Source organism: Diceros bicornis, chromosome 17 (assembly GCF_020826845.1).
Source record: "Diceros bicornis minor isolate mBicDic1 chromosome 17, mDicBic1.mat.cur, whole genome shotgun sequence".
In the NCBI taxonomy this organism is placed as follows: Eukaryota; Metazoa; Chordata; class Mammalia; order Perissodactyla; family Rhinocerotidae; genus Diceros; species Diceros bicornis.
Genome location: NC_080756.1, coordinates 28256188 through 28283904, shown reverse-complemented (window position 1 = coordinate 28283904; position 27717 = coordinate 28256188). Strand labels below are relative to the sequence as shown.

Sequence of the window (27717 nt, the reverse complement as noted above, 5' to 3'; positions counted from 1 at the left end):
CTCATTTTACCGTGTGATCTAGGGCAAGTTATTCAACCTCTTTTAAATATCAGTTTCCTCACCTACAAGTGAAGAACAATGATAGTACCTACCTCATAGGAGAGTTGTGAGGGAGTAAAGCGATGAGTCATGTAAGGAAAGGTATTGTTACGCATCTAAGATGTGGTACATGCAAAGAACACACTGACCATTACTACCAGTGGCCCCGATGACGATATATTTTTGAGCAAGTTTTATATAATAAAACAAAAGGAATAAAATAGTTAATAGAAACTAATGTGGCCCACTAGCCAAGATACCAGGCTGTTCATTTCAAGAACAGAACAAATAAATTCAGAGGAGATATTGGTCTAACAAAACGAAGGATCTGATGTATCTGCAGGGCTAAACTCGGGAGAGGTGTGATGAGTAGAGTAACTAGTTACCATGAATTAAATGAAATGAAATGATTCTGCATGAGCTTGATGTGACAAGTTTGGTGATGAAAATGAAATATATTAAAGGATACTGTCTTTCCCAGTTGAATACCTATATGTGTCAGACACTGTGCTAGGTGCTTTCATCTCATTTAATTCTATCATTTAATTAATAACCATATTATGAAGTGGATATTGTTTTATCTTCATTTATTATGTAGTCTCCATTTAATAGATAAGGGAACTTTGTTTCAGAAGTATTAAATAATTTATCCAAGGAAAGGCCAAGGGCATAGCCAGGGGCAAGAATACAAATGCAGGTCGACATAGCATATGTATAGACAAAAAGAACAAAATTTTAAATAAAATGTGTTTTTCCTTCCACCTGGACAAAAATATATTCATGACAACCTAAAAGGCCACGTTCCAATGCAGAATTTTCAGATCATTGGAGTTCAATGCAAGAATGGGGTGGGCTATGCCTTGCCAATGTCCCTGTCCCCCTGCTCTTTCCGTTCTTGGCTTTGCCCCACACTGAGAAGGATGTCCTAGCCTCCATGTCTTAACTCCATCTACTTCTCCTGCAAACTGCCATTCCCTGGCCAACCCCCAGCCTAGGGGTTCTCACCCTTGCAATGTGGTCTAACCTTGGGGAGATGGTCTTGGGAAAGCTGTCCATGCAGGCCCTGTAGCGGGCTTGGAGCTATAGGGTCCTGGGAGCTTTAGAGGGTCGTCTACAATGGGGGAAGGAAGATGGCCTAGCCTTTGGGTTGGTATGTCCCCTTGAGTCTCTGCCTGTATGCTTTACCGTCTGAGGAGGGCCATGACCTGAGGAAGGCCAGAGTGAGACTTGTGTGGCTTAGAATAGGAACCACTCTTGCCTGAGTCTAAAAGAGGTATTGTCAAAGGCCATTGTGATTGCAAGTCTGGGAGTCCAGACGAGTTTGACTCAGAAGCCTATTCTTTTCCCACTACTGAATACTACCTTATTTCCTTCTTCTTTGTCATCACACTAAGATATTTAAATATTAAGATGCAGTTCTAAAACTACATGACAGTGAAGAAAGACAATAACACAGAGTGTAAAAGAGGAAAGGAGAGTGAGTGTGTATTCAAGTAGAGTAAGTTGAGGGGATGAGGATACAAGGAGGAAAAAATATTGTCTATGGAGAAGAGTTGTATAAGTAATAGTGGTGTGAGGATTACTTAATAACATAATAATATAAATTGACTGTATCTGATTAAAGCACTTTTATTCCTCCTTAATTAAACACTTATAAGTAAATATTATAATTTCATAATGTCTTAAATGTTGGAGCCCTTTCCCTCAAACTACATAACAGACTAACTCCTATATTGACTATTCTCAAAATCACATTGATTTTTATTTCTGTATATTCGTTTTAGAAAAATATAAATATATTTGCTAGAAACGTGGAAAATCGCTAAGAAGTCCAAGCGTAGTTGTTAAGGAAATATAATTAAAAACAAAATCTCTTGCCACCCCAGAAAACTTGTCCGAAAAGGTAGAAAAGAAAGAAAACAGTTTTATTATTGAATAAGCATTAAAGCAGAACGTGATGCACACAGCAGGCTATCTGCTGAAGAGACTGTGGAGACAGAAAGAAATCTCACCCTTTTACGTAGCCAGGCAGATACGCACATGTCCTCAAAATAAATGACTAGTCCTCAAGTAAGAGGACTTGAGAGAACCATTTGTCACACACAGTTTGTCCTAAATTTGCTTGGTAGTTAGGGTGGCCACCTGTGTTTGCTATTCTCTTTATAAGAAAAAATAAGTTTCTTGTATCTTTATAACCATCAAAGAAGTAGGTTTACATCTGGGAGCCAGACACCAGGTGAAGTTAGGTTCCTGGGAGGGGGGGCGCCGTCTTCCTTGATAATAACATTTCAAAGAGATGGTCACCAATCCCTTGAAGAAATATTCCTGGGTTGCTTATGTAGGTAGGGGAGGAAGAACTATCTTTCTACCCTCTAGGTCCTTCTGGCTGGTCTGAGAATTAAATTGACATGAGGCAGAACAACAGGAGAAAATAAAACAAAGTTTAATAACATGTATACAAGGGAGAAACCCAAGAAAACTGAGTAACTTGCCAAAATGGCCAAAGCCACCACCTTAAATACCATCTTCAGCTAAAGACAAAAGAGGATGTTGGGGGTTGTATTTTGGCACTTCAAAGGGGAGGAAGGCAATTTACATGGAGACGGAAAAGCAAATGTTTGATAAACAAAAGTTGACTGTGCCTTGCAAAGACAATGAGAAATGGAGAGGACTTGGATTAAAAAGCCCTTGTTAGGTTCCTCCCTGTCTATCACACCTAGTTTATATTATACTATAGTTATCTTATGGTTTTAGCCCCTTCCTGGAAGAGGGCTTCTATCTTAAATTCTTTTAGGCAGTTAGGGGGAAGCTCAAAGTTTCTTCCTGAGTCTTTTGTTCTTAAAAAGTAATCAAGCCAGAGACACATAATGGGGTGGCAATTCTGATCCCCACACTTATATAGCCTGTAAAAAGATGATAAACATTTCAAAGAGGTAGAGAAAGAACTCAGAAGTTTTCTAAAGTAAATGATCTAAAAAAAAAGGGAAGGGGAGTCTCTTTTCCCTTATTTTCAACAGGGAGAATTTTCTCTGACTTTTATTAGTATTCTCTCTTACGTAGACTTCAAATTTTACTTACAAAAATCATACATTTCATTTTCTTGTCTATTCAGTGACCAAAAGGCATGTCTTTCACAACTTTACAGGAATATTTACAGCACAGTTATTAAGGCATTATTAAGTATAGATTATTTTAATTTTATCATAGAAATTTAAAAAAATATAAATTGTATGACAGAAAGCACAATATACTTCATGTGATACAGTATGTACTACCTTAACAAGAGGTCTTTGTTGATGAATGCATTTATTAAATAAATATTAATTGAATGTCCTCTATGGTTCAGGCATTGTTCTAGACAACTGGGATACCTTAGCAACTTAAACAGGCAAAAAGTCTTGAGTTAATGGGCTTAAAAATCTAGAAGAAGGAGACAATCAATAAACAATAAACATTATAAATAGTAAACATGGTATATTACAAAGTGATAAAATCTACGCAATAAATTAGAGTAATATAACGATAATTGAGAGTGTTAGAATGGTGGGTGAAATTTTAAATTGTCAGAGTATGCCTCATTGAGATGACATTTAAGCTAAGACTTGAAGGAGGTGAATGCTACAATTAATTTATGAGTAAATGTTTTCATCTTTTTTTCTTTGCAGGAATACAGAAAAGAGAATCAGGTATGTCATCTTAATTTTACCAGCTATTGCTAAGCCAAAGGTGTGGATTCAACATGGCAGAATATTTTGATGGGGGGAGTTTGGACCCTGGAACTTGAGGCTTAGTAATGGAGAAGGAAGTAGACAGGGAAGTTTCTGTCCTGTCCACGAGAAGAAGAGTTTCTAGTATATAGCAACTAAATATTCACAGCTGTATTCATCTCTCTTTCTTGAAGTCTTAGAACTATGACAAAAAGATATAGATACGATGATTAAGTCAATTAGCAGTGTCTGTTGTTCCAAGTGCTGCCAGAGTAACGGTTCTTACACAAAATAAAATCACGGCATTTCATAGTCACAATCAAATCACCTTTATTGTATTTGTAGTACTCTTTTCAAATAAAATCTTCCGTTATTCGCATTAGGTGGCTTTTTGCTCGGTAGTTCATCCTTCGGTGACTCAGAGAGAAGAAAGAAATCTCTTGGTTCACTCCTTAAAACTGGAATTAGTGCTTCAGGCGAGGCTGAAGACAGGTGGAGAGAATGTCTAGATACTAATAGTTTAGAGTCAGAAGATAGCCCTGCAGGTACTGTTAGAGGAAAATGCTTTCCCAGGAAACAAATGCTTTTTTGCACTTGGGATCATCTGTGTTTGATTTGCAGCACATGGCCTTAACAGTAATCGTGGAGAATTCAAAGGCACTAATTCCAGTGCCAATGAGAGTAATGAATTCTTTCTGTAGAGAATTTTGGCAAAGATGTTTACATTAAATTGAATATTTTCCTGGTAATTTTTATTTTCTTATGCTATCTTTCTACTTAGCACTATATTTATGACATCAATCATTTTTATGACATATAAATTAATAATTTAAAATGCTTCCTGGACCCAAATTTAGTGTGGGATCTCTCTTGGTTCTGCCTCCAACCACAATTCATTTTCTATACCAGGATTCTCTCTTTAAAATGCACGCTCAGTTTGCTGAGTAATATCATAAAGCAGGATTTCTAAACAGTTTGTGGCCTGCAATTTTGTTTCGTTTGGAAAAAAGATTAAGTTTCATTGGGTGAGCAATGGCCTCTCTGGTTCAAAAGACTTCTCCCTGTTGGCTGATTCAAACTTCTACTTTACTGGCCTGGCTCCTGAAATCTCCATAGCGCATACCTCTACAAAAATGGGAAGAAGGAGATCCATTGAGGAAAACAGCTTCAATATTTTATATTAAAATTTAATATTTGAGTCCAGGTGGTGCTAACTGAAAAGGGAGAAACAGCTTTGGGTGTAGAAGTGTGACTGAAATATATTCAAGAAGATCACAGAAGTTTCCTGTCTGTCCAGTCGTCTATTTTGGATTGGCAAACTCAGTATGACTAATAAGTTAACAGAGATATATCTGCTCTCGTTTACAATACTGAGGTGTTGGTAGCTTATGTTCTATAGAACACAGTGAAACTTACCTTAAGTGGCTCCAATGCTTCATTTTTCTTACGGAATTCAATCAAACCTCGTGGTAAATTGGTTGCCATGCACACCTCCGATTACACTGTGTAGAATTATATGTAGAAAGAAATATGGAGGGGAGGGGGAAGGATACATTCAAAACTATAATGTAGGCCTAGTTCAAGCAATGTATATACATTAATTTCCTATACAATATGAATGAATGCAACTTTTCTCTGATAATGATTGTATTTTTGTATGGTAGAGGAAACCAATTCAGCAAGTGGTCTTGTCTACATTTTCTCTGGTGGTACAGAATTTGATGGCACTGCTCCAAATCAAAATGAAATTGGTAGGGGTCCATCTGGCCAGAGTGGATTTGATGTGAATGAAGTGTATGGGTTAGCTGGCTCTGATTCTATGCTAGTGAAACAGGTATCCTAAGTTGTTTCTTAGTGTCAACTTTTGACAGAAAAATCAATCAATTAGCAAAGCAGGAATTTGTGGTGGCATTTTTGACCTGTACAGATTTAGTATTAAAGGGACTCATGGGAAAGATTTTTAAACTATGTTTGATTCTTAAAGTATCTATGTTATCTTCAACAGAAAACAGAAAATTTAAACATTTTAGTGAAGAGGCAAGTAGATTTAATGCTTTTATGAAAGAGCTTAGACCTGGAAGGAAAAAATCGTTTTTATCTCGTTTCTCGCTAACCCCCTGTGGACTTGGGAAAGCCTCTTAAACTCTCTTGTTCTCAAGTTTTGTCATAAGGAACAGAAAAATTTTGGTTTCATGTTTCCGTATGACTTTTGCAATGCTAACTTTTTAAGTTCTATTACTCTTATTTAAACTGATTTTCTTGAAAAAGAATGCCAGAAAAAAATAAATTTACAGAAGTGTGGATAAATAGAATTTTATATTTGGAAATTAAAGCCAGTGAAGAAGTGATTGTCAATAAAGTATAGTAAATCTAGGTATTTTTGTGTCAGAGCAATTTATCTTAAAAAATGTGGAACTTGGCGGAAACAGGAAGAATAGCTAGGAGTTTGTTGATAAATCCGTGGGCTTTGGCTTTTTTGTCAGTGGCTCAGGAATTCTGATCTAGACTCCATCAAGAAAAAATACAAATCATTTACATCCTTTGTTTATTGCTCACGATAACAGTTTAATTTTCCATTTGCCTTTTGATTTTGGATTTGGTGGTGAAAAGAAGGGTGAACTTGCATTTGGTCTTGGTAATTCTAGCTCATGTGGAGTTGGTTCCAGTGGTCTGGAACAAAAAAGCTTTGGTGAAAATGAAATAGAGAACATTAGAAAATCAAGTTCTGATGGTCTAAGTATTACTATTTAGGCTTTGCACATAAAAGGGAAAAAGTCATAAGTTGTATTTAAATATTCGCTGGTGATGATATTTTTTTATTTCTGTAGATAGCATTAACACAAGAAGTGGGGCTGGAATTAGTAGCAGTGTCTTTGGAAATTTGGGATTGGATTTGGGGACATCTTGTTAAAAGGGACTGTAAACCAGTGGAGCTGATTGGAGCAAATGAGCAGCAGAGGATCTGCTGGGGGTGAATCCATAGGTTTCAGATCAGATGCCCATAGCTCAGATATTCCAACTAAGACTCTTCCAAGAAAATTTAAAATTAATTAAATTAACTAATTGATTAAAAATACTTTTCTTTAACATTTAACAACAAACTAATTAACAAATGAAGATTAATTTTTAATAACATTTTGATTTTTCCATCAATTGGAACTGGGTCTTTTGGTTGGGAACTTGGAGCAGGGAAGAGCAATGCTACATTTGGTTTTGGAGTTTCTGGTTTGAGTTCATTTGGTGACAGTGGCATTAGTAGCAAAACAGTTGAAGGAAATTGGATGGGTGGTCTGGCAGATCTGTTTCCATTGACCTAGGTATTGCTATCTCATTTTTGTGCATAGAAATTTCTGAAACATAAAATGTTTGCAACACACTCTGTGACAATCATTTTATATTCTGCAGGTGATACCAGTTTGAGACGTGAGAATATATTTGTTGGTGATAACTTTGGAAATTTGGAATCCAATTTAGGGGCTTCTGATCAACAGGGATTTGGAATTAATGAAATTGGAGGAAATGGAATGAGTGGCAGTGGCTTTGTTGGGGCTGGATTCAAAGGCCTTGAATATGGTGACAGTAGCCCAGGTATTCCAATTAAGACTCACTCTGAAAATTTAAAATTAATTAAGTTAACTGGTTAAAGTACTTTTTTAAAAAAACAACATTTAATAAAAAATTAGATAATTAATGAAGATTAATTTTTAATAACATTTTGATTTTTCCATCAGTTGGAACTGGGTCTTTTGGTTGGGAACTTGGAGCAGGAAGGGTAATGCTACATTTGGTTTTGGAGCTTCTGGTTCCAGTTCATTTGGTGACAGTGGCATTAGTAGCAAAACAGTTGAAGGAAATTGGATGGGTGGTCTGACAGATCTGTTTCCAACGACCTGGGTATTGCTGTCTGATTTTTGTGCATAGAAATTTCTGAATCATAAAATATTTGAAACACACTCTGTGACAATCATTTTATATTCTGCAGGTGATACCAGTTTGAGACGTGAGAATATATTTGTTGGTGATAACTTTGGAAATTTGGAATCCAGTTTAGGGGCTTCTGATCAACAGGGATTTGGAATTAATGAAATTGGAGGAAATGGAATGAGTGGCAGTGGCTTTGTTGGGGCTGGATTCAAAGGCCTTGATTATGGTGACAGTAGCTCAGGTATTCCAATTAAGACTCATTCTGGAAAATTTAAAATTAATTAAGTTAACTGGTTAAAGTACTTTTGGAAAAAATAACATTTAATAAAAAATTAGATAATTAATGAAGATTAATTTTTAATAACACTTTGATTTTTCCATCAGTTGGAACTGGGTCTTCTGGTTGGGAACTTGGAGCAGGGAAGGGCAATGCTACATTTGGTTTTGGAGCTTCTGGTTCTAGTTCATTTGGTGACAGTGGCGTTAGTAGCGAAACAGTTGAAGGAAATTTGATGGGTGGTCTGGCAGATCTGTTTCCAATGACCTAGATGTTGCTGTCTCATTTTTGTGCATAGAAATTTCTGAATCATAAAATGTTTGCAATACACTCTGTGACAATCATTTTATATTCTGCAGGTGATACCAGTTTGAGACGTGAGAATATATTTGTTGGTGATAACTTTGGAAATTTGGAATCCAATTTAGGGGCTTCTGATCAACAGGGATTTGGAATTAATGAAATTGGAGGAAATGGAATGAGTGGCAGTGGCTTTGTTGGGGCTGGATTCAAAAGCCTTGATTATGGTGACAGTAGCCCAGGTATTCCAATTAAGACTCATTCTGGAAAATTTAAAATTAATTAAGTTAACTGGCTAAAGTACTTTTTAAAAATAATAACATTTAGGGGCGGACCCAGTGGCGCAAGTGGTTTAGTGCGCGCGCTCCACTGTGGTAGCCAGGAGTTCACTGGTTCGGATCCTGGGTGCGCACCGACGCACTGCTTGGCAAACCATGCTGTGGCGGCGTCTCATATAAGAGTGGAGGAAGATGAGCACGGATGTTAAACCAGGGCCAGTCTTCCTCAGCAAAAAAGGAGGAGGATCGACAGATGTTAGCACAGGGCTGATCTCCTCACAAAATAATAATAATAATGATAATAACATTTAGTAAAAAAAACTAGCTAAGTAATGAAGATTAATTTTTAATAACATTTTGATTTTTCCATCAGTTGGAACTGGGTCTTTTGGTTGGGAACTTGGAGCAGGGAAGGGGAATGCCACATTTGGTTTTGGAGCTTCTGGTTCTAGTTCATTTGGTGACAGTGGCATTAGTAGTGAAAGAGTTGAAAGAAATTGGATGGGTGGTCTGGCAGATCTGTTTCCAACAACCTGGGTATTGCTATGTCTTTTTTGTGCATAGAAATTTCTGAAACATAAAATGTTTGCAACACACTCTGTGACAATCATTTTATATTCTGCAGGTGATACCAGTTTGAGACGTGAGAATATATTTGTTGGTGATAACTTTGGAAATTTGGAATCCAATTTAGGGGCTTCTGATCAACAGGGATTTGGAATTAATGAAATTGGAGGAAATGGAATGAGTGGCAGTGGCTTTGTTGGGGCTGGATTCAAAGGCCTTGAATATGGTGACAGTAGCCCAGGTATTCCAATTAAGACTCATTCTGGAGAATTTAAAATTAAGTTAACTGGCTAAAGTACTTTTGAAAAATAATAACATTTAATTTAAAAACTAGCTAATTAACGAAGATTAATTTTTAATAACATTTTGATTTTCCATCTGTTGGAACCAGGTCTTTTGGTTGGGAACTAGGAGCAGGGAAGGGCAATGCTACATTTGGTTTTGGAGCTTCTGGTTCTAGTTCATTTGGTGACAGTGGCATTAGTAGCAAAACAGTTGAAGGAAATTGGATGGGTGGTCTGGCAGATCTGTTTCCAATGACCTGGGTATTGCTGTCTCATTTTTGTGCATAGAAATTTCTGAATCATAAAATGTTTGCAACACACTCTGTGACAATCATTTTATATTCTGCAGGTGATACCAGTTTGAGACGTGAGAATATATTTGTTGGTGATAACTTTGGAAATTTGGAATCCAGTTTAGGGGCTTCTGATCAACAGGGATTTGGAATTAATGAAATTGGAGGAAATGGAATGAGTGGCAGTGGCTTTGTTGGGGCTGGATTCAAAGGCCTTGATTATGGTGACAGTAGCTCAGGTATTCCAATTAAGACTCATTCTGGAGAATTTAAAATTAATTAAGTTAACTGGTTGAAGTACTTTTTAAAAAAATAACATTTAACCAAAATACTAGCTAATTAATGAAGATTAATTTTTAATAACATTTTGATTTTTCCATCAGTTGGAACCAGGTCTTTTGGTCAGGAACTCAGAACAGGAAGGGTGATGCTGTATTTATTTTTGGTGCTTCTGGTTCGAGTTTGAATTTAGTGCTTGGACATTTGGTCAAAAGGAATTTGGAGGCAGGAAACTGATGGAAGGGGCAGCAACATGTCTGTTGGGCCTGGATCCACCAATCTCAGGTCCAATGCCCATAACTCAGGCATTCTACAAATCTGAACTCTTTTGATGAAATTGAAATGAATTTCATACTTTCATCATTTTTTAAAATAACGTTTTATTTTTTCTGTTAGAGGAGAGGACCTTGTTTTCTAACTTTGGAAATAGAGAAAGAAAGGGTGGAACTCAATTTGGTTTTGAAGATTCTGGTCCAAATAGATTTGGTGACAATGGCTGTAGTGGTACAGACTTTGATGGAAATGTAGTAGGTGGTTCTGGAGGCTCTAGTTCTAGTGCTCTGGTCATTGATGGTTAATTTCTCTGCATAGAACAATTCCAAATCATGGTGTGCATTGAAAGTAATTCTTGTTACCATCATTTTGTATTCAGCAGGTGGCTCAAGTTCAAGAAATATTGAATATTCTGAATATTCTGGTGGTGTGTCTGAAGATTCAGGATTCAATTTGGGGTCATCTGATCAACGGGAATTTGGATTCAGTGTAATTGGAGGGAATGGAGAGAGTAGCAGTGGATATGCTAGGAATGGATACTTGAGTCCTGGATCTGATATCAGTGGCTCAGGTATCCTAACCTGGACTCTATTCCCAAGAAATCCAAATTAATTTCTACCTTCTTTATTTCTCTTAATCACATTTTGATTTTCCATTAGGAGGATACATTTGGTCTTCTGGTTCTGGAAGTGGTGGAGGAAGGAAGCGTGCAGCTGAACTTGGTGTTGGTGCTTCTGAACCAAATGAATTTGATGAAACTGGCCTTAGTGGTACAGGTACCTGTGATCCTAGAAAGGATGTTACTGGATCTGGTTCCCATCGCTTGGGAATTGAGATTAATTTCTGATGATTAGAAAGTCAGGATTCTAACATACATTTTAAAATAACAGTGATAATCATAAACATTATTAACAATAATACAAAAAGCAAGCCAAAAATCCTGAAATGATGAAATGTATTTAGATATGATCAGGCAAAAGCTATTCAATATTTGTTGGCATAGAATGTGGAACTAGTTTTGTGGCTGTGAATATGTTGATGCGGAATTGTTTTTGTTGCCTTTATGCAAAATTGATTTGGAGTTGCATAAGCTGAAGAGGTGGTTAGAGTAGCGGCTGATTTGTTGGATTTAGGCATTGTATCCTGGATCAGGTCTTGGTGGCTTAAGTCTTTTTTGCAGGTCCATTCCAGAGAACAATAAACAAGTTTCATCCTTTTTTGAAAATCTCATAAAATTTAATATTTCCTCTTAATGGAAACATTAGATTAGATTTAAATAGATTAAATAGTCTTGGGATTTGTGGTACACATTGTTAAAAGAATGTTTATTATGATTTTGGGAATGAAAATATTTATTATGATATGGGAGTGATTTTGTTGCTACTAGCAGTGTTGGAATGTCTTGGGAGCCACTAGACTAAGTGATCACAGAACTGTGGGCAGAAGATCCACTTGTAATGACATGTGTTCTGAAAAATATCCAGGATTCACATTTAGAACTCAAATTTAGCACTAATACTTTATTTTATTTTATTTTTTTAGTGAAATCTAGTTGCAAGAGATATGATGTAGTGTCGTAATTGTTGACCTCAGTCAGGACTGACTTTCAATGAATCTGTTCAAAAAAAAGCTTGGTCATACAGAAATAATAATTTTATTTTGGGTTGTTCTTAGCCTTTGGATATCAATTTTGAGGTCAACATTTCAACGGAACTGAGAAATTTAAATCATTCATTATTTATTGCACTGATTTTGTTTAAGCACAATTGGTACAAATGGTTTAAGAGACACTGAATTTCTGAACCCCAGGTCTGCCGCCATTAGCTGAGGTGTTCAAATTTATGTTTTGTGTCTGAGAAATGTACTGAGAAGTAATGGCCTCTTATACTTCTATTGTGGAGTTGTTATCAATTTGAGATTTTTCTGCTATTTGGTTGTCAGTTTTTGACTGCTTTCATTTTTCCAAATCAGATAGACTTTTATTAATTTAGCATTCTTTACGGTAGTGTATCTAATGGCAGTAAATCTTGTTATTTTGAAATAGAGGGTTCTGGATCTCTTGACATTACACATCTTGTGGTGAGCATCTCAGTTCATCTAGATTAGTGGTTTTCATATTTCCAGTTTCTGTGAATGCACAATCCTTTGCTCAGTTGACATCTTGAAATGGTACCTAGATTTCCCAAATGTAAAACAATTCGAAGTGGGAGTAAGTTTGGCTGAAACTGGAATAGGAGACCTGGAACCCTGTCTATGAAACCCTTTTTTCTTTCCCTGAACAAGTTTTAAGGCAATTGATCCAGAATAAATTAATTTGGTGTCAGTTCATTTAGTGGCGAGGTGTTTAATTTTGTTACTCCAGCAGGTTGTTGAGTTGACAATATTTTTTTTCTCATACAGCTCCACATCATTCTAAGTCTGCTAGCGTTAGCATTGCTGAACTTGGATCCGTGGTTTATCTACCAGATTAAAAACATTTGGGCCGGCCTCGTGGCTTAGCGGTTAAGTGCGCGCGCTCTGCTACTGGCGGCCCGGGTTCGGATCCGGGCCGTGCACCTATGCACCGCTTCTCAGGCCATGCTGAGGCCACGTCCCACGTACAGCAACTAGAAGGATGTGCAACTATGACACACAACTATCTACTGGGGCTTTGGGGGGAAAAAACATTTTTTTTCATATTTTACCAAGTAAAATTACACACAGATTTCATGTTTTACCAAGTAAAATTATACACAGAAACAGCCTAATCATTTTGTGTTAAAATAGGTGTCACAAGCTCATCTGACTACAGTACCTCTGGACAACTCAGTACTCCAGGTAGTTTGATTTATAACTTTCAGTGTTTAAAAAGTTTATATCTATAATGTATATGTATGGATATATATATATAATTTTGCAATAAAATGTCCTGCTGATTATTACTTTTCTAGGACTTGATATTATTATGTGTTTCTCATGTTGAATTGAGCTTTGAAATGCTCTTCTCTTTGAGTACTAAAGTTCAGATGGCCAACTGAATATTTGAAACAATTTCATGAATAACAGAGATTAAATTATATTGTAAGGGAACTTGAATAAAAGATAGTGCAACTTCTCCTTTATCATTTTAGATATTTTATTTTAAAAATGACTTTATAAATAAATTACGAGTTCAATCTGTTTCCGCTCAACATGTGTAAATACAATCTGTAGTAAAGAGAAGTGGCCTCAAAATATACAATAAATAGCCTTGTGAAAAATATTTTAAAATTCTGTCGAAATATTCACTTTTGTTATTGTTGTTGCTGTTCTATTCTGCTTGCTTTTAGACCTTGCTCTAAGATTTCATATAAATTCATTTGGTTACACAAAAGGGTCAGTGCATTAGGAATAATCATGGAAAACAAAGTTTCAAGTTATATAGATTTTTCCCTTTGATCAGGAAAATTGAGTTTTCTTCATATATAGATAATTGAATTATTAATATTATTTAGCAGACTGATTTAATTAAATCTACCTTGGGCCTGTTTGGGTAGTAGCTTCCAATAAAAATAGGCTAGCAAAGTTCTCTTTTCGAAGCTGAAAAAATAGTTCTCTAAGGGATGCAGCATATGTTAGTAATTGTATATGACCCCAAATAAACAAGCTCTTAATGATTTCTGAACATGCTATGGCTGACTGTTCCAAGAAAAATATAGACTTCAGTGATAATCATATATATGACCTTAGCAAATCACAGCTCTTACAAAATCAAATTATGTACTCAGGGTAAAGGTATCCATTGATGGCCTTCAATAGCAACTTCTAAATTCCCATGTAGAAGTCCAAATATCCTATATATTTAACATAATTATATGTCTTGAAATTTAAATAATCTATGCATTGTGTTGAATAGAAAAAGGATCCCATATTCCGGAAGCAACTCCGAAATACTCAGAAATAAATGAAATTATTGGTGAGTAAAAATGACTCTGCTTTCTATCCATGTTTTTAGGCCCAAACCCGCCAGTACCTAATGAGGTTACAAAGTAACCAAAATTTGAAACTAGTTTTAAAAATTTGCCCATCGCCTGTCAGTTTGATCATTGCATGTTTGAATGACATCATATTTGTACTATTTTTCCTCCAAGATACCTACACACACACGCACACCACACACATACACAAACACATAAATTTATATACATACATATACATATATATGTATAGAGAGAAAATATAATTCTTTGCACTCCTTTGATATAAACACTAACTCATTTAGACAGCATTAGATAGACTCTCTCTACAAAAAGCAAAACAAGCAAACAAACCACAACTTCCCTCCACATATCCTTCCTCGTAGTAGAGATAATTTCCCTTTTCCCATGGGAAACAAGATGTTTTTATTGATGTATTATTTTAGCCAGAATAGCCTACTTTGGGTATGCTAAAGGACTCAGGTACTACTCTTAGTGTGTCTTTGCAGTATGAGAGAAAGATAGTACTGATTTAAGGTGATAGCTGTGAGAAGAGAACCTTTCAGTGATTTTTTTTCCCTTGGTACATAAACACTTAAAAAAATCAGACAGAAGGTACGTTACTTGTTCTAAATAATTATGAATATTTTGCTCTAAATATCTTCTAGGTGAAGCTTCTACTTGGGGCAAAGGAGCGTATAAAGCTTTCAATGGCCGGATGTTTTCCTTTGAGTCTTCATGCACTTACACTTTCTGCCGTCACTGCGTGGAATCTGGAGGAGATTTCAATATTGAGATCAAACGAAACAATGACAGTGAGGTTGAAAATATAGTAATTGTAATCGACAGTAATGACATCTCTATTTTTGGTGATACCATTTTAGTTAACGGAGAAAGGTAAATGTTATAGTGTTTTGGATAAATGCTGTAGAATTACTTGAAGTTACTTCAAGAAAAAGAAAAAAAAAAGGTTGAATGCGGAAGAGATGGTATTCTTTCTACTTTGTCGCTCCTACTGATATTTATAATAAATTCTTGGATGAGAGTTTGATAAGTGTATAAGACTTTGCTATATGTGGGATTGTAAGTTATATTTATTCCTATAATAAGGTGGGGAAAAAAAGAGTAGTTCTGTTGTTTGACTATTTTGAGTATCTAGATTTGGGGGCAATATGCATATTCAACAAAACCGATAATAGAATATTTTAACTTTCATTTGTGTTTACACTAAACATAAATTTAAGGTTTTACCTTAGATTGAAGCTTAGGCCATTATTTTTAGAAATAGCAACTCATATTTGGAAGGGATGGCATATTTGAATACTTTCCAGGATAATAAAATGAGGCATGATATTCTACTTGTGAACATTTCAAATTATTTGATCATTTTTTTCTCACGCTGAACCAGTTTCTTCTTGTTCGCTTCTCCAAAGCCCCAAAGATTTATTCATTGTTCCTTAAAAGTGCTCCCCAAATTGGAAAAAAGCCATTGTGTCTCTTCTTCTGAAATGATAAGAAAAAGAAAACTTTAATATTTACTAGGCAGTATTATATTTATGATACTAAACATAGAAACATGAATTACCAGAAAAACATGTTACGATAATACTATTCTTACCTTTTAAATGTACTTGTATTTTATATTTTTCAGTGTACAGATACCATATGACAATAAGTTAATTCACATTAAAAAATACGGAGAACATAATGTCCTGAATAGCCGTAGAGGAATCCTGACCTTAATGTGGGACAAAAATAACAAACTCTCAGTAAGTCAATCTATGATTTTCTTAAAATCCTGTGCTTTTTGTTCTTTACTTTCAGTTATAAAAACAATATATTATAAGGAAAATAAGAGCTAAGGCTTGTTGAGAAATCTCTACGTATTAGTTACTGTACTAAACATTATCTTATTTAATATTTAAAATACCTTGAAGTGCAGCTATTATTAATCTTATTACAGATAGTGGAACTCAGAAAATTCAGGCTAACAAAAGTTAAATAATCTTGAGCCAGCCTTGGTGGCCTAGTGGTTAAGTTCAGCATGCTCCACTTCCTCGGTCCAGGTTCGGTTCCCACGCTGTCAGTGGCCATGCTGTGCTGGTGGCCCACATACTAAAAAATAGAGGAAGGTTGGCACAGATGTCAGCTCAGGACAAATCTTCCTCAGCAAAAAAAAAACAAGTTAAATAATCTGCCCAAAGACATATCTAAGAGGTGGATCTTTCAAATTCTAGATCCACGTCCTTTAAAAGAGGCCCTGTAGTTCATCTCTAAGTACGTAACCAGCTTAGGTAGAATTGAATGTGAAGAACCACTGTCCTTTGGTTCGGGTAAACTTTGTTTTGAGATAGTTTCAATATTTTATAAACATATTTATGTAATTTTTTTTTAAAGCTCACTCTTCACAAACAATATCCAACTTGTGGTCTTTGTGGCAACTTCAACAGCACTCCAGGTGAGATTTCAATGCATTATGTCTAAGAAAACTGCTCCCCAAAAGAAAATTATAAAGTAATTACTCATATTTGGATAAATCTAACACAATTTGCATTTGCCTAAAGAATGAGAAATTAAAATAAAAAAATATATTTATGTTGCCAAGTCCATGTTTAGCTTTAAAATAATGTACACGTATAATGAATATCTTAAACTAAACGTTGCTTTCTTTTTAAGGAGATGATATCAACGAGCACATTGCCAATAGTAAAATTCCTGATGATTGTCCGAACGCTATTAGTAAAAACTATGAATTTTGTGAAGATGGAGTACAGGTAAGAAGTTTATATTTCATCTTCTAGTGAATTTCAGCAATATTCTTTTGGTTTCAATTTAGATAGCTGACATCGTCTTCTTAAGCACTCATACCTTACTCTTAGAATTCTGCCACTGCTTCCTCTCCAGTCTCCCTGTAGTCTATTTCTAAGCTTTAGTCTAGAAGTAGATGCTAAAATAAGTTTTTTTCATAAAACTTTACGATATTTACTATATATTAGTGTAACAGTTCTAATTTCCTTTACATAATGTTTTAGTTTGTCTGTACACTGACATGCTTTGCTTCTCCATTATTATCTCTTGATGGGGTGCTGACTTGACTCTCAGTTTAGAAATCCAGGTACTGTGTCCCTAAGATCTACTTTCTGCTCTCATTCTTTTAATTTTTCTCCCAGTTAGCCAGTCTGAATTGTCATTCCCCATATCTTTTACCTTCTTTTCGAAAAAGTTACAGATAGTCTTTTTGACTACAACATTTGAAAAAATAGTCATCATTGACTCTGTGAATTTTCCACCCTTGTGTAATTCCATTATTTTGAATTTGATACATTCGTTTGATGACTGAATAAATGTTCACATATTCCTATTTCAATCTAAAACAAAATTCTCAAGATCAAGATATGTATGGATAGTGCGGATAGAAGAGACTTTTGTTTAAGGGACAATGGGTATTGCGTTTATAGCTATCCTGTCATCTTCTAGCAAAGCACATTAAGCCATGGCATTATATAAGATCATCTGCTATCTTCCTTGTGAAACCCTTCTTGATCTTTGCAATTAGAATTGCTTTCTCTTCCTTCTGTTACCCTATGCCACTCATTGATACTTATGATAAGATACCATCTATAAAAATGTCCCATGTTTTTCTCATATGTTCTCTATAAGATTATGAATTCTATGATGATGTTTTATCTGTTGTGGTAGTTGCATAGTGTGTGAGATCTTACTCCTGGTTGCTCAAAAATGTTGGTTGAATAAATATATAAATTTATGTTGAAGCCAATGCATATTTAGTAGGGACCTACTATGTACAAGACATTGTATTGAGCCCAGAGGATACTAAGTTATGTTTCTTACCCTAAAGGAACCTATGATCTAGTGAGAAAGATACGCAAAAGATAATAGATGAGAAAAAAATTACTAAAGATTTTATTTCACTTAATTTTATACCTCACTTGGAGAATGTTATCAGTTGTCCTAGGGCTTAATTGGTGCAAATTGTGCGTTTGTTTGACAGTAGCTTTTATGTTTCTCTGAAAACAAACATGGTTAAAATAGAAAACAGCTATGCGGTCGTTAAAATATGTTGAAATTTGAACATTTTGGGGGTTCAATAACATATGTCTTTAGTTCCATAACCAACTGGGAACAAATATGTTGTTTCCAGGGCAAACTTACATAGTTTTCACCAAGAAAGCACAGAGTCACTGTGTTTTACTGTCATCTGTTTGCTCATCAAATATAAGCAGACTAACAGTTAATGGGCCACTATCTCTTCTGTCTATTGTGGTATCAGTCACTTACCATCAGTCTCTGGCATCAATCAATCTCTCTTTTTCTTACCCCTTCCGTTTTCTTGAGTTCTAAACTTCATGTCACTTTTAGAGAAATTTTGGATAATTTTAGGCACAATTTTTGAAGTCCTCATATAGCAATCCAAAATGCCGGAGGTGAAGTTCTTTTAGGAGTCACTGCACCAACTATAATACTTCAAAACCCTCCATTTCAACCAGCGTTCAACAGCTCTCCCTGTCAAAGCTACAGGATATTATGCAAAAAAAAAAAGACTTTTGAATTTATCTTTTCCTAAATATTCATTTGATTGTCCATTTTTCTTATGTTTTCATAAAATTTTATGCTTTATTTTGTAGCACTGTGACAAAATTATTGGAACCTACTTTGAGAAATGTGGAAAGGTTGCTACTTTATCCAGTGACTACAAAATGATCTGCATTGATGAGTACTGCCAAAATAGAGACAAAAATTCTTCATGTGACACTTATTCAGAATTGTCCCGCCTCTGTGCCTCGGATGGTCCCGGCACCTATGAATTCTGGCGAGATGATTCTGATGTGGTTTGTGGTAAGTTTTTAATTTTATTGTAGATTCCAAATCAGGATGTTTATGTAGCACTTAAAAGTTGAGCTATGTTTCAAAGTGATCATCTCAAATGCTTTTAAGCCCTGGAAGGATCCTTAGAGGTGATAGAGTCTTGTCTCTCACATGTATTTATGAGAAAACTGAGGCTCGTTGTGGTGAAGTGATTTGCCTCAAGTCACAGTGCTTTGCATTAAGATCTTAATTAGGAACTTTATGGTCTTTACAATCAGTAAAAGTCACTGTGAAAAATGAGTAATTCTGTAAAAAAAAATGTGGAAAAGTAACCAAAAGTATGTTGATTAGTACTATGATTTTCTTTCAAAAGGATTAATAAAACATAAATATAGGTTTCATGCAAACATATATTTTCCACTTATGTTTAGCTCAATGCTTGTAAGGTAAAATACAAGTACAATATCAATTTCAAAGTAAGATGAAATGATATTGTATACAAAATACATTTCCTCCAAATTAAACATTGTATCATAAAATAATGCATGGGAAATTGCCGTGATTTAGTTGCGCTGAGTATCTTTAAAGACTAATTTACATCTTGAAAATTAGACTCAAAGAATCCCATTTGAAAAGATCTCCGTTAGAATGTTATGTATTTATCACAATCATTTCCCTCTAATTTTCATGTATACATATGTCTATATTTCTCCAGAAAAACCTACATGCCCAGAAAAACATATCTACAAAGAATGTGGACCCTCAAATCCTGCAACTTGTTCTAATGTGGCTCCTTTTCAAGACAGTGAATGTGTGAGTGGTTGCACCTGCATAGAAGGTAATATACCCTGTGAGAATATTTACACTAAAACTACCGAAAACGAAGTGACTCAAGTATAGTGGGGTCTTATCTGTAACAAGATAGTAATGAATTCACCTATTCATAATCTATCCTTTCAGCAAACTGTGGAGAGGGGTAGAGAGACTTTTAAAGTCAAGGTGTATTTCTGTGTCTACAGTACCTGAGCGCTGTGGTGCTCCACAGATCATCCTCTAGTCCTGTATTGGGCTCAGTGGGACTGCTCTGTGGCTCATAAAACTATCTATACTCTTGCCAGTTCTCAAGGTAGGAGTGATTGCTTAAACAGAAATTACCATTTCAAGTGCAAGTTCATACTTAAAAGAACTAGCTCAAGAGTGATTTCACAATACACTGCTTGAGAATTTACTGATGTTTCTATGGTTTTGAGATTAATCTTATATAATGTATTCTAGGTTATCTATTGGATGATATTGGAGAGAAAGGGAGATGTGTATTAAAGGCTGAATGTCCCTGTGAATCCAATGGAAAGGTGTATGAGTCAGGAGAAGTCCGAGAGGGTCCGTGTGGTTCTCAGTGGTATGTGTGCTTTCTGTCCATATTTTATTGATAGCGAAATAATACTAATGTTTTTAGCTAATTTGAAATAATTCCTAAATCCACCCTTAAAATAAAGTTTTCAGAAATAAAAAGGAACCTCATTGCATTTTCTGTGTTGATATTTTGTCTTTTACTTTTTGAGGAAAGTTTAGTGTGTTTTTTATGTAAAAATATATGAGCTTTCTGTGTATCTTTAACAAATAATTTTTCTTACTAACTGAAGTAGTGTTTTGAATAGTAAACCAATTGGTGGTTGCAAATATAGAGCAAAGAGTAATACAAGAGTATGGTTGCAATAATGAAACAATAATTATGCTAATTGCCAAGAATATTTAATAACATGTACAATCAGAAACAACCCAACACTTTTCAAATAATTTTTATATGAGGCTACATTGGGGAAGATATATTTAATCCACAGTGGATTTTAATGTGCCAAAAGTTAGTGTATATTATTTCTGTTTTAATTGAATAGCTTGATTCTCCTTTTTTTGTGTATGTGTGGAAGATTGGCCCTGAGCTAACTTCTGTTGCCAGTCCTCCTCTTTTTGTTTGAGGAAGATTGTCACTGAGCTAACAACTGTGTCAATCTTCCTCCACTTTATATATGGGACGGACCTCAAGCCACAGCATGGCTTGATGAGTGGTACATAGGTCCGCGCCTGGGATCCGAACCCACGAGCCCCAGGCCCCTGAAGCAGAGTGTACGAACTTAACCACTACACTACCGAGCCAGCCCCTTGATTCTCCTTTTGAGTTCAGTAACAATGTGCTGACCAGAGAGATTTCCCCCTTCCTTATTATGACTTTTCCCTGAAGTTCCAAATTTCTGCAGGACTCCAAAGGACTTTTCTAGAAATGTATGATGTTCTTGTGGGGAAATAATGTGACTCAATGAAAACTAATCTATTATTTATACTATAATATTTTCTCTATAAATAGGAAATGTTCTGTTAGTGTAGTAATAATATATTAATAATAATTATGAATAACAATAGCTATGATTTATTGAATGTCTATAACAGTGCAGTCCAAGAGAAATATAACATGAGCCACAAATATTACCTACAAATATGATTTAACATTTTTTATTTGATACATTTAAAAAAAACAAAAAGAAACAAGTGGAATTAATTTTAATCATGTATTTTGTATATCCAAAATATTATCATTTCAACATGAAATTAGTATAAAAAGTTAATGAGAGATTTTACAATCTTTTTTTCATATTAAGTCTTAGAAGTCTGTTTGTATTTTACATTTACAGCAGATCTCAATCTGGACTAGCCACATTTCAAATAATCAGTGTCTCTGTACTGTATTGGAAAGTACAGATCTACAATGTGGTCTGTAGAAGGTGTTTTAATACTAATAGTGAAATATGTTCCATTTAAACAAACCCTGAAATCCAGTTTACAAGTTTTTATATGTTTGATGCAGGCAGATATTATTATTTTAGTCAACAGAGTTCAGGTCTTTTAAAATACCAAGATACCACCATCAATGAGACATTTTATCAGAGACGAGATGTTGGGTGGGGAATGAAGATGGTCTGATAAAGCTTAACTAAGCGTCTTAGTTTAAGTTATGATTTTTTAATGTTGTGATATTTATTTTCACCATTAGAAAAAACTCTATTGATGACGTTTTACTTAACCATTGCATTTTGACAGCACATGCCAAGAAGCAAAGTGGTCTTGCACTGATGCATTATGTCCTGGAAGATGTAAGGTGGAAGGAAGTTCAATTACCACCTTTGATGGTGTTAAATACAACCATCCTGGGAACTGTCACTTCCTTGCCATCCACGTATGTAATAGCCCGGAACACTTGAGAAAACCGACACAGATGCCAAGCTATTTTTCAACCAATTTAAAACACAATCTTCACCTTGAATTACTATTTAAAAAAATAAATAACACACATTATATATTATAATATTATTATATTTCAGTATCTGTTTTCTGTCACATATCGATGTTAACAATCAGTATTACCTGCGCTCCTTAGAAATTCCTTGTTAAACAAAAACCAAACAAAATCATGTTTATCACAATAATTTTCTAAATACATTGGGAAAACATTTCCTGCTTTTGCTTTGCTTTTCACGTGTTCACTAGTGCCTCAAATGAAACTATCTTTTACATTCCATAAAGCATATTCCTCTTTCATTATTATTCCTTTACATTTATTTTTAGTTTTTATGATACAACATCACCAGTATGATGGAAGCTATCTTTACGTTTAAATTCTTTTCAGTACTAAAATTTTAAGTCATTTGAATTTAAGTAAAAGGGAGATTCTATTTTGTAGCTTGTGCCTTCAGCTAGCATGAGAATAAGCAATTTTATTTAATCTTCCTGGTAAGACAAAGATGAGCAGAATTTGTGACTCCTGGGGTGAGAGATGTGGGTCAATGGCCAATAATCTGAAAAATATAGTTGCTGATACTAGAAGTCGGTTTTCTAAATCTTCTGTCCTTCTGTTATGCTCCTCACATAATCCATGAGGCTGGGGGATGGGCAAAGTGTGAGGGAAATATGCCAAAATATATGGAATATTTGCTTCTTGTAGATTGGAGATTCCTAGATCTTGAAATGAGAACTGGAAGTCAGTATTTGACATGACATATTATGGTTTTAAAATTAAATACCTCTCACATTAGATTTAAATAGACATTGTGGATTGTCCAAAGAATAAACAAGCTATGTTACTTCTAATTCCTATTAGTCTCTACAATGCAGCACAATTCTCTTGAAGGAGAAGACAAAAAGTGAAGATAAAAGAAAAAAATGATGACTATGAAAATCTATCAATCACAGACTACATAGATATAGCTTATGCAAGATACTCAGACCATCTGTAAAGCTCTTGGCCAATCCTAGACTGTGTCATGGACTGAACTGGGTTTCTGTTTTCAGAACAGACTGATTGTAGGAATTGTGTATATTTGAAATGCAAATATACATTGTGAATGAATCACATAGTAATACATAATCAATGACATTTTAATAAACATTTAAATGATGTACATTTTTTAACAGGATAAAGATTGGTCTGTCAGTGTTGAGCTTCTTCCATGTCCAAGTGGTCAGTCAGGAACGTGCTTAAATACTGTTTCACTTCTTTTGAATTCGGTGAGTAATCAGCTTCCTAAAATTCATTCAGAGCAAAATCAGTTACTTCACAAATTCAGAAGTTTTGAGTTGAAGAAGAAAGGCTTTACTGTGTAAATTAAAAGCACAAATAAGATGGTATAGAAAATTGATAAAGTCTCTGGAAGAGCTGGGTAGTTCCAAGGATCCTTAAGTTTATCAAAATTACCGTAGATACACAACTAAGGTGCTAATTACAGATCAACCTTATGTACTTGTTAGATTATTAAACTCTGTGGACAGTTTAAGAAGGCAACTGTATTTGTTTAGAATTTCATGTATTTGGAACTGACATTATAAGTGGAAATAGACCAAAATGGGAAGGAAGGACACCTCGCCTGGCCTGTGGCACTTACAGGCTATCTGACCTTTGGAAATCTAAATTACCTTCTTGGGTCTCAGTTTCCTCATTTACAAATTGGGGATGAAGCATCCTTAGAATCCTTCTCAGAGAATTGCTAAGAGAAACAACAAAGCAAAGTATGAGAAATGCTTTTATAATATTCTATATTTTAAATATTTATAAATCAATCCAAAAAATGAAACATTTCTCTGGCACAAAATTTCAGGTTCATATATTACATTAAAATGAATTAATATTATAAGTTAATATGAACTAACAATGTGTTTTAAATATTAGCCTGTTTCAGTTGACAAATATGTGTTCAATAGAGATGGAACAGTCACAAATGACAAGATTAGAAATCAAACTTATTACTATTCAGGTAAGTTTAATAATACTATTTTAAAATAAATGTAAGATGCATTCATTTATTCAATTTTTAAGGATATTAAATATTTCTAATTTTTAAGAGACATTAAGGTATAAAAACATTTTAGGAAATTAAAAACTGTTTAATATGTTAATTATTGCTATTAATGTTAATAATTATTTTGACAGACAAAATACAGATCTTCAAAGCATCTTCCTCATACCTTCAAGTAGAAACATACTTTCATGTAAAAATGCAAATACAAATTGTTCCTGTGATGCAATTATATGTTTCCATGCCACCCAACCAATTCACAGACACTATAGGTAAGTCCTCTGAATATGTTTTATTTCCAAGGCTCTAATGTGACCATCATTTATTGTAATTTTCAGTTGTCTCTCAATGAATGACATTAGACCGTAAAGAATTTTTACTTAATCTTCCCTTCTGGAATTATTTTACAGTAAAATAATTCCAAATTGTAGTAAAGACAGCTTTAGTTATTACAAAATCTATTCCAAAATGGTTTTCAACAATTTAAACATTTTAAGGTTGTTAAATTAAGGCTTTTATTAAGTGATATTTGATGATATATGTTACATATCACTTTGCCAATATACATTACTAAAGCTTTGGCCCATAGAAGAATAAATGAAAATATTATAGATATAAATCTTTTGGAAATCAAGTTTCAAATACAAGCTATGTTATAACTTGTCTTTCTGCTGGTAGATCACATTGTCATATCTTTCACTGAGGTTTTCAATCATAGAAATCAGCTCTTACCTACCGTCATGGATGTTGAACAAAACAAACAAGACAATGGCAAATCCTACAGTTACTAATTTAAAATTGTCTACACTTCTGCAATATACCTTTACTTGAGAAGGTGACTTATTTATACATAGGAAATAAATGTAACTCATGGGTCAGAAGGATCCAGATAAGAAAGGATTATAGCTCTTAACATTATTCAACTCTCCACATTGAAACTGTGAAAACGTGCAGTCATAAACTTCCTACTTGTAAGTATACTTCCTATTACCTTGTCAAAGGAGGTTAAGTTACAGCAACAAACAGGAAAAACACAATATTCATGGAAAATGGTCTTTCATTGCTCCTGGAATTTGAATAAAAGGGAGTATTAATTTGAAGTGTCATGAAATTTTACTTGTATGTATAAAGACTAACCAAGACATACTCTTGGGTAGCTTCTACATGTTTTGATTTGAGCAAAGAACTGAATATGAAGTGAGGATATGAATCCAAAAAGTTGAGTAGGTGAGGGGATGCTAAAATTTGTTCTGTGTTCTGTACAGGACTCTGTGGTTCCTACAACAACAAAGCAGAGGATGATTTCATGTCAAGTCAGAATATATTGGAGAAGACATCTCAGGCATTCGCTAATTCTTGGGAAATGATGTCTTGTTCTAAAGGAAACCCTGCTTCATGCATCAGTATAGAAACTGGTAATGTTAATTGAACATCACACTCTATAATTAAATATTTGTTGCTAGAAATTATATACTTAATCTGGTAATAATATGAGACTATCAGATAATCTTGGTTTTAGCCAGCATTTGTTGTACTGTCCCAGTTTTAGAGGGAACAGCAGAGAAACAGTCTCGCTGGCTGAAGGCACTGCTGGAAAACACATCTTTCATTGAGGAAGAGGGATCAGTATGGTTGTCTTTTTCCATATCCACTATTTTACGCCTTTTACTGTTTTCTCTATAGTTATAGAATAATAAGGTTACAGGAGACTTTACAGATGGTTGAGTTTATTATTCTTCTCCTTCAATTTAGTCATGGAAGTGATCATTGTTGGAATAGTGAGATTCACCCAAACTGCTGAGCCACTAATGACAGAGCTGACTCTAGATCCAGGTCTCCTAACCACTGCTGTCATGTATATTTGTTATACCAAACCCCAAATATAGATCTTATTAGGAAAACTGTACACTTGTATGATTCAGCTCATGTTTTGTCTTACCAAAGAGTTCCGTAAATATTAGTTCAGTTTATTCCCACAAAAATTCATGAAGGACGTGGATGAGGTTATTATCCTCATTAATGTAGATGTTGATAATGGAGTCCAAATAAGGGTGTTCTTAATAAGGGTTAAAGATTAAATTGGAATCCAAGTATTTTGAATCAAAGTCTAGTTCCGATTGCTCCCTTAGTATTGTTGATTTTAATAGGCACTTTATTTTATGTTGCTTCTTTCATAAATAATGCAATGCAATGGAAGATAAGCTAAAATATGTTATGTTGGTATGTTAATGAGTTGTTTCTAAAATAATCTGCATATTTGAAATAATTGTCTGATCAGCTTATAACACTATATTTAAAAATTACTAAAACAATTCCTTTTGAGAGTTTTATCTACGTATTTTGATTTAAAACATGAGTTGACAGAAGCATTAATATCAACATGGTGATACGTAGTTCAGGGTTTTAATTGTCACGTTATTTTGTTTTGTGGGTGTTGCAGTGAAAACAATTAAAATAAGAATAGATTAAAAATGTATATTACGGGGGCCGGCTGGCAGGGTGGCACAGAGGTTAAGTGCACACACTCCGCTTCTGCAGCCCGGAGTTCACAGGTTCAGATCCCAGGCGTTCACCGACGCACCGCTTGTGAAGCTGCACTGTAGTGGTGTCCCATATAAAGTAGAGGAAGATGGGCATGGATGTTAGCCCAGGGCCAATCTTCCTCAGCAAAAAGAGGAGGATTAGCATCGGGTGTTAGCTCAGGGCTAGTCTTCCTCACCAAAAAAAAAAAAAAAGTATATTTCTTGAGAAACCAAGCCAATTTATGTTAAGCAGACTATATGTTAACACTTTTGAGAGATATATAAATTATTTCAATTTTCAGTATTTTATATTTAATTTAATAAAATAAAATACAGAAAATTAAACCATACTTTAATAAGCTGCTAGTAATGTTTACAGAAAAAGTGGTAATACTTGGTTACCAGTTTGTCAAAATTTTAGAAATAATTGGCCTCAATGTCCTTTTAATAGATTCAGTCAGCTTCCTTTATTGCCTCCCAGTGACAGTAACTTTTAAAAACCAATCAACAATAGTTAAAATTTTTAGCAATGTTTGTCTTAGTCACAATCACCACCTTTAAGCATTTGCAAATCATTGAGCAAAGCATTTGCTACTCAGACGCTATTTTTGTAAATTTTCTCTTCTCTTAATGTCTGTTAGTATGAGGCTAGTTATTTATAAACCAACCAAATATCAAATTAAGCACTTAAAAAAATAAAACTAGTGGGGGCCGGCCCAGTGGCGCAAGTGGTTAAGTGCGCGAGCTCCGCCGCAGTGGCCCAGGGTTTGCTGGTTCAGATCCCGGGTGCGCACCGACGTAGGGCTTGTCAAGCCATGCTGTGGCGGCGTCCCATATAAAGTGGAGGAAGATGGGCATGAGTGTTAGCCC

General features: G+C 34.8%; 1 protein-coding gene across 1 annotated transcript in view; it reads left to right on the top strand.

Annotated features, from left to right (window-relative positions):
* MUC19 (mucin 19, oligomeric) overlaps nt 1-27717 on the top strand; it is a 143905-nt gene that overhangs the window by 6968 nt on the left and 109220 nt on the right. Inside the window, exons 2-27 of the mRNA XM_058557397.1 lie at nt 3705-3725; nt 4130-4291; nt 5411-5580; nt 6575-6665; nt 7152-7334; nt 7729-7911; nt 8055-8189; nt 8307-8489; nt 8899-9033; nt 9151-9333; nt 9726-9908; nt 10345-10521; nt 10604-10792; nt 10881-10997; nt 14096-14155; nt 14825-15053; nt 15808-15925; nt 16554-16614; nt 16833-16930; nt 18803-19013; nt 19699-19821; nt 20259-20363; nt 22077-22216; nt 23448-23540; nt 24199-24283; nt 25591-25740. Of these exons, the coding sequence (XP_058413380.1) occupies nt 3705-3725; nt 4130-4291; nt 5411-5580; nt 6575-6665; nt 7152-7334; nt 7729-7911; nt 8055-8189; nt 8307-8489; nt 8899-9033; nt 9151-9333; nt 9726-9908; nt 10345-10521; nt 10604-10792; nt 10881-10997; nt 14096-14155; nt 14825-15053; nt 15808-15925; nt 16554-16614; nt 16833-16930; nt 18803-19013; nt 19699-19821; nt 20259-20363; nt 22077-22216; nt 23448-23540; nt 24199-24283; nt 25591-25740 (3585 nt within the window). The remainder of the gene's footprint in view (nt 1-3704; nt 3726-4129; nt 4292-5410; nt 5581-6574; nt 6666-7151; nt 7335-7728; nt 7912-8054; nt 8190-8306; nt 8490-8898; nt 9034-9150; nt 9334-9725; nt 9909-10344; nt 10522-10603; nt 10793-10880; nt 10998-14095; nt 14156-14824; nt 15054-15807; nt 15926-16553; nt 16615-16832; nt 16931-18802; nt 19014-19698; nt 19822-20258; nt 20364-22076; nt 22217-23447; nt 23541-24198; nt 24284-25590; nt 25741-27717) is intronic.